This window comes from Microtus ochrogaster, linkage group LG8 (genome assembly GCF_000317375.1).
Source record: "Microtus ochrogaster isolate Prairie Vole_2 linkage group LG8, MicOch1.0, whole genome shotgun sequence".
NCBI lineage: Eukaryota > Metazoa > Chordata > Mammalia > Rodentia > Cricetidae > Microtus > Microtus ochrogaster.
Genome location: NC_022033.1, coordinates 10,422,356 through 10,431,367, shown reverse-complemented (window position 1 = coordinate 10,431,367; position 9,012 = coordinate 10,422,356). Strand labels below are relative to the sequence as shown.

At 50.3% G+C, this 9,012-nt stretch overlaps 1 protein-coding gene across 1 annotated transcript in view; it reads left to right on the top strand.

Moving 5' to 3' along the window:
• Pard6b (par-6 family cell polarity regulator beta) overlaps nt 1-8,509 on the top strand; it is a 22,046-nt gene extending 13,537 nt beyond the window's left edge. Inside the window, exon 3 of the mRNA XM_005362850.2 lies at nt 5,777-8,509. Coding sequence (XP_005362907.1) covers nt 5,777-6,600 — 824 coding nt within the window. The 3' untranslated portion in view covers nt 6,601-8,509. The remainder of the gene's footprint in view (nt 1-5,776) is intronic.
• The last annotated feature ends 503 nt before the right edge of the window (nt 8,510-9,012 follow it).

The following is a 9,012-nucleotide window of genomic DNA, read 5'->3' as shown; positions in this document are numbered from 1 at the left end:
GCCAGGCAGTAGTGGCACACACCTTTAATCCCAGAACTCGGGAGGCAGAGACAGGCGGATCTCTGAGTTCGAGCCCAGCCTGGTCTGCAGAGTGAGTTCCAGGACAGGTCCCAAAGCTACAGAGAAACCCTGTCTCAAAAAAACTAAATAAAGAAAGAAAGAAGAAATACAAAAATAAGTACTTGCACAAAAAGTTTTTACTACGAAAACTGTAGAGCCACAGTTTACAAGATGATGTCGGTTGCTCCTTCCAGAAGCCTTGATCCCACCTCAGAGAAAACCTGTTCTCAGTTACTAAGCTCAGCGCATGCTCTGATTTATTTCCACGTGCTTCCATCCCTGCTGTTTCTGCCTCAAACTGGTCACCATTCTCAGAGCCTACAGAGCCCAATGTTCTCCAGCCAGCTGCAGGGAGCTTTGCAAAAACAAACAAACAAACAGCCCAAAGCCCTTACCAGGAGCTCTGAACCTCCAGTTTGTCCCCCTTCCTTCCCAATGTTTCAGACTTCTTCACACACACACCCCAACATACACGCCGTCTCTACATCCAGAACCATCTTCCCCCTCCTTTTTTTTTTTTTTTTTTTTTTTTTTTTTTTTTTTTTTTTTTTTGGTTTTTCGAGACAGGGTTTCTCTGTAGCTTTGGAGCCTGTCCTGGAACTCCTTTTGTAGACCAGGCTGGACTCAAATTCACAGAGATCCACCTGCGTCTTCCCCCTCCTACCCAGTCACCTCCTACTGCTCTTCTCAGGAGACACCTCAGTCCCACAGAGAATCCTGCCTTGCTCCGCCAGCCCCAGAGCTGCCCAGGATCTTCATTTCATTGTGGATTAGATGGGATTGGCAAGCAGAGGCCTGACGTTTCTTTCTATAAAGTTTCCTTGAAATGTATCTACTTATTCCTTTCCATACATGCCTTGTGGAACCAGACAAGGTCTGCTGTGTAGCCCAGGCTGGTCTTGAATTCACAGTTCCTTGTGGCTGTCCTGTCTGTCCCCCGTTCCCTGGGCCTCAGCTCCAAGTGATGTGAATATCATCACACCTGGCACTTTTTCCTTTTCTTGTTCCTAGGGATTGACCACAGGGCCCCATGCCTGCTAGGTCAGTGTCCCACCATTGATGTGTGGGCTCTGTGCTAACCTCAGCCCGCCCTTCTTTTCTGCTTTTGTTAGGGGGGGGGGCTAGCCTTGACCTTGCAGTGTTCCTGATCCTCTTCCTGCACTCCCCAGTGTCCAGCCCTGCCGAGCCCTTTGTTTTATTTTGACACAAGGTCTCCCTCCCTAAGGTCTCCAGCCTGGCCTGGAGCCAATCCTCCTTTCTCAGCCTCCAAGTAGCTATGCCACCAGGCCCAACTGCTCTGTCTTCCCCTGACCTTTCAATGGGGTGAGTTCTCCAGCCTTCTAAGGACTGTATGGTTTCTTTCCCATCCAGGAATGCTTGGTGCCGTGCTGAGGCTTTTGTTTGCTAGGTTTGCTTTCTGTTCTCTGTGGCCATTTCTTCTGTTGCCACCATCACAATGGGCCCTGGCTCACCCCCACTCAGAGTGTATGAGTCTGGGCCCTCAGTGAGCTCAGATGAGGGAACCAGCTCCCAGAACTGATGTTTAAAGAAGTCTTGGCTCAGAGAGAGGCCCTGCAGGGCTCACTGTGGTAAAGCTGGGAGCCGGAGTGAGGAAGATATCCCATTTGGCCCTTCAGAAGCTTCTGGGTGGGTCCTTGTCTAGGGCAGTGAGCAGAGGTTGTTGGCTGAGGGAGGGAGTTCTCCATGGGGTGTGTCTGTATGGCCCTGGCCAGGTCTGCTGTGGGTCTGTGGGACTCCCAGGGCCTCTGGTAGTGACCTTGGCCTCCAGCTGGGCCCTCCTGGACGGTCACCTTTACACTTTATGCTCACACCCTGCACCCTGGCCTGAGGCCAGCTGTTTCTTTCCCAGTGGCTGGAAACTGATTAGCTGGGTGGGAGAACAGAGGCGCCTTTGTGCGGGCACCGTGCTTCTGAGAATTTAGAGCGAGCATTCAGAGGGAGTCTTAGGCCCTGCCAAATTATGCAGATTTGGGTTTTCTCGGTAGGGTTTCCCATGAGCAGGCATGTAGGCAGCTCGGTAGCTTTCTCAGTGCTGTGGTCTGGAATTTCCCTCGACATGTTATGCAGGCATCTGCTATTGGTTGTTCTGAAGTAAACAGTTTAGTATACGAGTAATCCTCACGACTTTTCGCAAGATTTTGCCAAAAACTCCTGTTTCAATGGATTCATTTCTCAGACCAAACTATAAAGCACATTTCTGCCAAAGGGCATAGCACAGACTCCTTGTGAGAGGCTATGGGTGGAGGGTGCCAAGACATGGTGTCCCTGGTCCTGGTCACACACCTGAGAAAAGGAGCCAGACACTCCCACCCTCTGAGGCGCCCATACCTGACCCGCATGGTAGGAACCTGGAAGTCACCTGTCCAGTCAAGAAACCTGGGTTCAGCCGGGTGATGGTGGCGCACGCCTTTAATCCCAGCACTCGGGAGGCAGAGGCAGGCGGATCTCTGTGAGTTCGAGACCAGCCTGGTCTATAGAGCTAGTTCCAGGACAGGCTCCAAAGCCACAGAGAAACCCTGTCTCGAAAAACCAAAAAAAAAAAAAAAGAAACCTGGGTTCACCTCATCTCCGATTATTCTGTACTCCTAATCCCCTGGACTGGGAGCTGAAGATCATGATGGGGTGTTCCTGGCCATGGGGCAGGCCCTGTGAGGAGGCAGCCATTGTACAGGGCCCTGGCTAGCTCTAGCCTCCAGGGAACATGGATCTCAGCTGGGTATTTTGGGGGATAAAGGAGCACATTAGAGGTTTGGGCTTTTTGAGACAAAGTGCCATGTGGCCCAGGGTGTCCTCACTGGGAAACTGAGGACGATGGGCTTGGGTTCCTGATTCTGCCTCCACATCCTGTACTCCTGTGACTGAAGTATACTTTGTTAATTGATCATTTTCCCAGTTAGTTTTGACTTTGACTATTGCTTGGTTGGTTGGTTTAGATTTTGCTTTGTTCCTTGAGATAAGGTCCCTGGCGCAGCGCAGCCTGGGCTCCGTGTTCCCTCTGAGCCACTCAAAAGCCTCTGGAGTCTAGGCCTGCGCACAAGCACCAAACCCAGCCCTGACGTGGCCTTCAGCCCTCCTCCTGCTGCTCATTTCCTTTTCCTTGTTGCCCTTCAGTCCTGGTGTTTATGTTACCTGGTGACACCGGTGTCTAGGCTCAGTGTCTCTAGCATGTGACAGACTGGCTGGCGTGAGGAATTAACTCAGCTGCAGGTGCACAATTAGGCGGCGCATGTTTTTGTTGTTACTTAATAGGCATCAGCATTTTTTCTTCTTTCTGTTTATCTAGCACGTGTGCCACAGTGCGCATGTGGAGGTCAGAGGACAGCTGCGGGAGTTGGCACTCTCTACTTTATGGGCAGCGGGGCTCAAACTCAGATCATCAGGCTTAGCAGCAAGTACCCTAACCACTGGGCCATCTCACCAGCAAAAACAAAAACAAAACAAACAAACAAAAACCAGAGTTTTACCTGAAAAAAAAAAACAGGGCTTTCCATCGTGAGGGAGGGGATGTTGAGAACGGAGACTCAGGAGCTCCAAGTTTGCTAGTCTTCACCACCACCACCACCCCAGTCTGTCACAGCACTGGGGTCACACTTCTGCTTCTGCTGCAGCAGGAGGTGAGACAGCGAGAGCCCATGGAGCAGAAGGGAGTTTTATTTGCCAAGAGACAATGTTCTAAGTATTTGCTGCCTTCTTGCTTCCCTTAATTAAGCTGTGAGTGTTGATGCGTGGGTTAGGTCCCTTCCCTCCCACCCTTCCAGCCGCTGGTGCCAAAATTGAACCCAGGGCCTCACCAGTTCGAGGCGAGTGCCCTTCCTGCCTGCCACACCCTAGCCATCTTGCTCTCTTGATTTCCTTGAACTGCGTGCCCGTTCCCTTGTCCTTGTTTGGGATGTAATAACTAGACAGAGTGGATGTGTTTTAAATAAACGAAAGAGAACAATCTAAAGGGACTGCTGGAAGTGGACATGTTGGGACAGCGCTATAATCCTGGCACAGCAGAGGCAGGAGGATCGCTCCAGTTTGTTGTACGTACTGAGTACCAGGCCAGCCTAGGCTGCAGAGTGAAACCATATCTCAAGTTGGTTTTTTGTTTGTTTGTTTTCAAGACAGGGTTTCTTTGTGTGTCCCAGGCTGTCCTGGAACTTGTTCTGTAGACCAGGTTGGCCTTGAACTCACAGAGATCCCCTGTCTCTGCCTCCTGAGTAAGTGCTGGGATTAAAGGCATGCCCCACCATGCCTGGCACAAATGATTTTTATTTGGGCTGGAGAAATAACTTAGCCGTTAAGATCTCTTGTCTATTCTTCCAGGGGATCCAATGCCCTCTTCTGATCTCTGGGGGCACCAGATACATATGTGGCATACATACATAGATGCAGGCAAAATTTCCATAGATATATAAATATTTTTAAATTAAGATAAAAAAATATTTTTTGAGAAGGTTTCATGTAGCCCAGGCTGCTGTTGAACTCACTATGTAGCTGAGATTGCCCTTGAACTCCTGATCTTCCTGCCCCTGCAGCACCAGGGCTAGGATTGCAGGTGCGAGCCACTATGCCTGGTTTAAGATTACTTCTGTGTGTGTGTGTGTGTGTGTGTGTGTGCGTGTGTGCGCGTGCGTGTGCGCGCCAACAGTGTATGTGGAGCTCAGAGAAGAACTTAAGAGTTGATCCTTTTTCTGCCATGTGGGTCCTGGGAACCAGACTCGGGTCTTCAGACTTGGCAGCAAACAATTTACCACTGAGTCCTCTTGCGAGCCCAAGGTGATTTTTGAAAATGAGTTTAGGGGGCTGGAGTGATGGCTCAGTGGTTAAGAGCACTGGCCACTCTTCCAAAGGACCCAGATTCGGTTCCAGCACCCACATGGCAGTGCAAAACTATAACTCCAGTTCCAGAGGATCTGGCATCTTCACACAGACATACATGCGGGCAAAACCCCAATGTACATAAAAAAAAAATTTAAAAGTCTAAAAAAAAAAAAATGAAACCAGGTGGTGATGGCACATGCACGTTTAATCCCAGCACTCAGGAGGAGACGCAAACGGATCTCTGTGAGTTTGATGCCAGCCTGGTCTACAGAGTGAGTTTCAGGATAGCCAGAGCTGTTATACAGAGAAAGCCTGTCTTGAAAACCCAAAAAAGAGACAGAGTTGAACATTGTGGCATATCCTGTAATTCAGTTTTTAGGAGGCTGAGGCAGGAGGATTGCCTTGAGTACAAGGCAAAACCCTTCAGGGGGTCGCGGGGAATGAAGTTGTAGCTTGAAGTGGTGACATACCTACACCCATAGTTAAGTGTCTCAGCTGCCTGGGCAACTGAGGCCTGCCTAGCAACGCAGACACTACTTGAAAAAACCAGGAGGGAAGTCTGTGAGCCTGCAGAGCTACCGCAGTTTACTGTGTTGTTTTGATTTTTAGATTTTGAGACAGGGTTTCACTCTGTAACCCAGGCTGGCCTTGAACTTAGGTGTGTGGGCCATGCCTGGGTGTATCAGAATTTCACTGGCCAGTCCAGTAGTTAGTGCCTTTGAGCTGTGTCTGAGGGGGCCCTCTAGTGATCTCTTTATGGCATGACAGGGACCATTGCATTCCTTGTCTGAGCATGTATGTTGGCTGGTGCCATCCTTTGCCAGGCCCACTGTGGGCAGCTGTGTTCCAGCGGTTCTGTAACTGTCTTGTGTTTGCTTTCTCCGAGCAGAAGAAGCTGACTACAGTGCCTTTGGTACGGACACCCTGATCCGGAAGAAGAACGTGCTGAGCAACGTGCTGCGTCCTGACAACCATAGGAAGAAGCCCCATATCGTCATCAGCATGCCCCAGGACTTCCGGCCGGTGTCATCCATCATAGATGTGGACATCCTCCCGGAGACCCACCGGAGGGTCCGGCTGTACAAGTATGGCACGGAGAAGCCCCTGGGTTTCTACATCCGTGACGGCTCCAGTGTCCGCGTGACACCGCATGGCTTAGAGAAAGTCCCCGGGATCTTCATATCCAGGCTCGTCCCCGGGGGTCTGGCCCAGAGCACAGGACTGCTCGCTGTCAATGATGAAGTTTTAGAAGTAAACGGTATAGAGGTGTCCGGGAAGAGCCTGGACCAGGTGACCGACATGATGATAGCCAACAGCCGCAACCTCATCATCACTGTGCGGCCAGCCAACCAGAGGAACAACGTGGTGAGGAACAGTCGGACTTCTGGCAGCTCTGGCCAGTCTACTGACAACAGCCTCCTGGGCTACCCACAGCAGGCGGAAGCCAGCTTTGAGCCAGAGGACCAGGACAGCGATGAGGACGACATCATCATTGAAGACAGTGGCGAGCCACAGCAGATCCCCAAGGCCGCCCCTGATGCCCAGAGCCTGGAGTCCCTGACCCAGATCGAGCTCAGCTTTGAGTCAGGGCAGAACGGGTTCTCCCCGACACAGGACCCAGTGCCTGTGCCCAGCAGCCTGGACACAGAGTTTGAACCCCGCGCTCCGAACCAGAGACTCTTAGAGGAAGACGGCACGATCATAACATTGTGAACCTGCCACGCGTGTTTTCCAAGTGCTACAGTTGTGGCACAAGACTGGCACTGTGGACCTCCGGGCCTCGGTGTTTCGTGGGCAAGCCTAAAGCGTGGCTGGGATGGGCGGCTGCTGGCGGACTGATGGTGCAGGTGAGAGACCTGGCTGCAGGGGTGGTGCTGCTCCCGCCTGCAGCCCTGCTGCAGTGCCGTCTCCACCTGCCCTGCAGAGCCGATTGTTTCTCCTCTGTGATGTCTGATGTCTGCTTGGTCCACTGGGAACCTCAGTTCTTGGATTCCCAACCTTGATGTATTCTGACCCTTAAAAATGTTCCTCTGTTGGTTGTGACATTTTTTTCAAGTGCAGTTTTCGTTCTGTTTTCCTAAGACTTTAGCTGGCCATGTTTAGGGGTGCTTCCCACCACCCTGCCCTGGAGTACCCCCTGTTGTTGTCTCCACCCTGTAGCTTCAGAGTTGCAGGGTGCCTCAGTCCTACTGACTGCCCTTTAACCTCTTGACCCCCAGTGGACCCCCAGTCCATTGGAGATTATTCTCGCGCGTGCGTGCGTGCGTGTGCGTGTGTGTGTGTGTGTGTGTGGTTAGTGTGCTCCACACTCTTCCAGTGTATCAGGCAGTGTGGATCATGTTGGATAAAAGGACCCCAAGTTAAAAGACTTAACACACAGGACAAGCGTGCACTTTTTATACAAAAGATGGAGTTTTTCTTCCTGGGGATTCTAGGGCGCTGCCGGCACGTCGGGAAGCCTGTGTCACGTTCACCACCCGAAGGGGTGTTAATTGTCTGAGTTATTTATTCTCTTCTGTGCATCCGTTCAGGAGGAGGGGACAGCAGTTGTCCCCCCTCGCCTGAGGCCCTCAGTGGCATGCACAGGCACCGTGATCCACATGTGTGGATCCCCGAGGCTGACAGTTATTTATTACCTAACCGGCTGGCGGGGCATGTATGCACGCCTCCCAGTTGTGTTCTTACAACAACGAAGACTCCGATTGAAGGACGCTCTTTCTCTGTGGTGAGAGCGCGGAGTTGAAGTCTCACCCAGTGAAGGGAGCTGGACTCAATACTGACCGCATTCTTTGCAGGCGCCTAGCTGAGGCTGGGCGTGGCAACCCTGTGACTTTGTTGCATTCACCGAGTTCTTCCTCTCACACAGCACCACTTGCTGGCTGCGTCCAGCTCTGACACCGTGAGTGAGTGAGTTCGCACAGTGTGGCTCTCGGGCAGAAGGTAACATTAGGTATGGAAGGCTCAGTTGTATTCATGAGCTAAGTAGCACATGGGCTCAACGTTGTAAGTCCAAATACTTCCACATACTACCTCTCTCTTCTCTCTCTCTCTCTTTTTTTTTTAAACAGAGTTTTAACATTAGAACTTTCTCTTGGGGAAAACACTTCAGGGCTTGACTTTTGTACAGATTTTAACTGTAAAACACAGATTTATCTTCTGTCTGAAAATGGCGATCAAAGCTGCTGACGCTTCTTTTAATTTGGAGGACAGTAGAGTTTGCACCAAGGTCTTACTGAAATAAGTGACCCAGAGATGTCCTGTGAGGCCAACGAGCCTTGGTTGTGGGGGGTTCCATCCCGCTGGCTCGGTTCTCAATGCACCTTAAGAAGCGCAAGCGTTAGCGGCTTGGCATGCGGTTCTGTTGTTGTGAACGTTGAGCCTCACTGTGAATTCTGTTCTTCCCTCAGCTGTGTCAACAAGATGCTGTGCTGTTGTGAACCATGAATTTTCTAATTAAATTTTACATGCTATAACATGATTTTTACATGAATGATACTTTGTTTAAACTATCAAATGTCAGTATTTTACTACAATTTTATTATAAACTGTACATTATCACTAAATGAACTTTGATTTTAAAAATCAAGTTAGCTTTAGTTACATATTATTTTTTACAAATAAAGACGGACTTGTGTAAAGGCTACTTTCTTGTTTGCAGTTGTATCAAAAGAGAACTTCTAGACTATTTATCAGGCATCCATTAGGTCCATAGGAGGGAGACTGAGTCACAGCTGATTCACTGACTTCCCTTTCCAGTGCCCCCGACTAAGCACATGGTCTCTCAGTTACCACATCTCCACCCTGAGCTACACACCAAGCCTCTGTGTTGTTTTTGTATTTCTACAGGTCTCTCCCAATAGTTCCAGGGGCTGACACCCTCTCCTGACCTCCACAGGCACCAGGCATGGCCATGGTGCACATATGTACATACAAGCAGAACATACCCTTAAAATTATAAAAATAGCCAGGCATGGTAGCACATGCCCTAAACCCAGCACTCTGGAGGCAGAGGCAGGTAGGCACAGGTTTAGGCCAGCCAGAGCTGCACAGCAAGACCCTGTCTTTAAGAAAATGATGTGATGTAGACAGTCCACCCGGGAGATGTCCACCGTTATGTTAACTGAT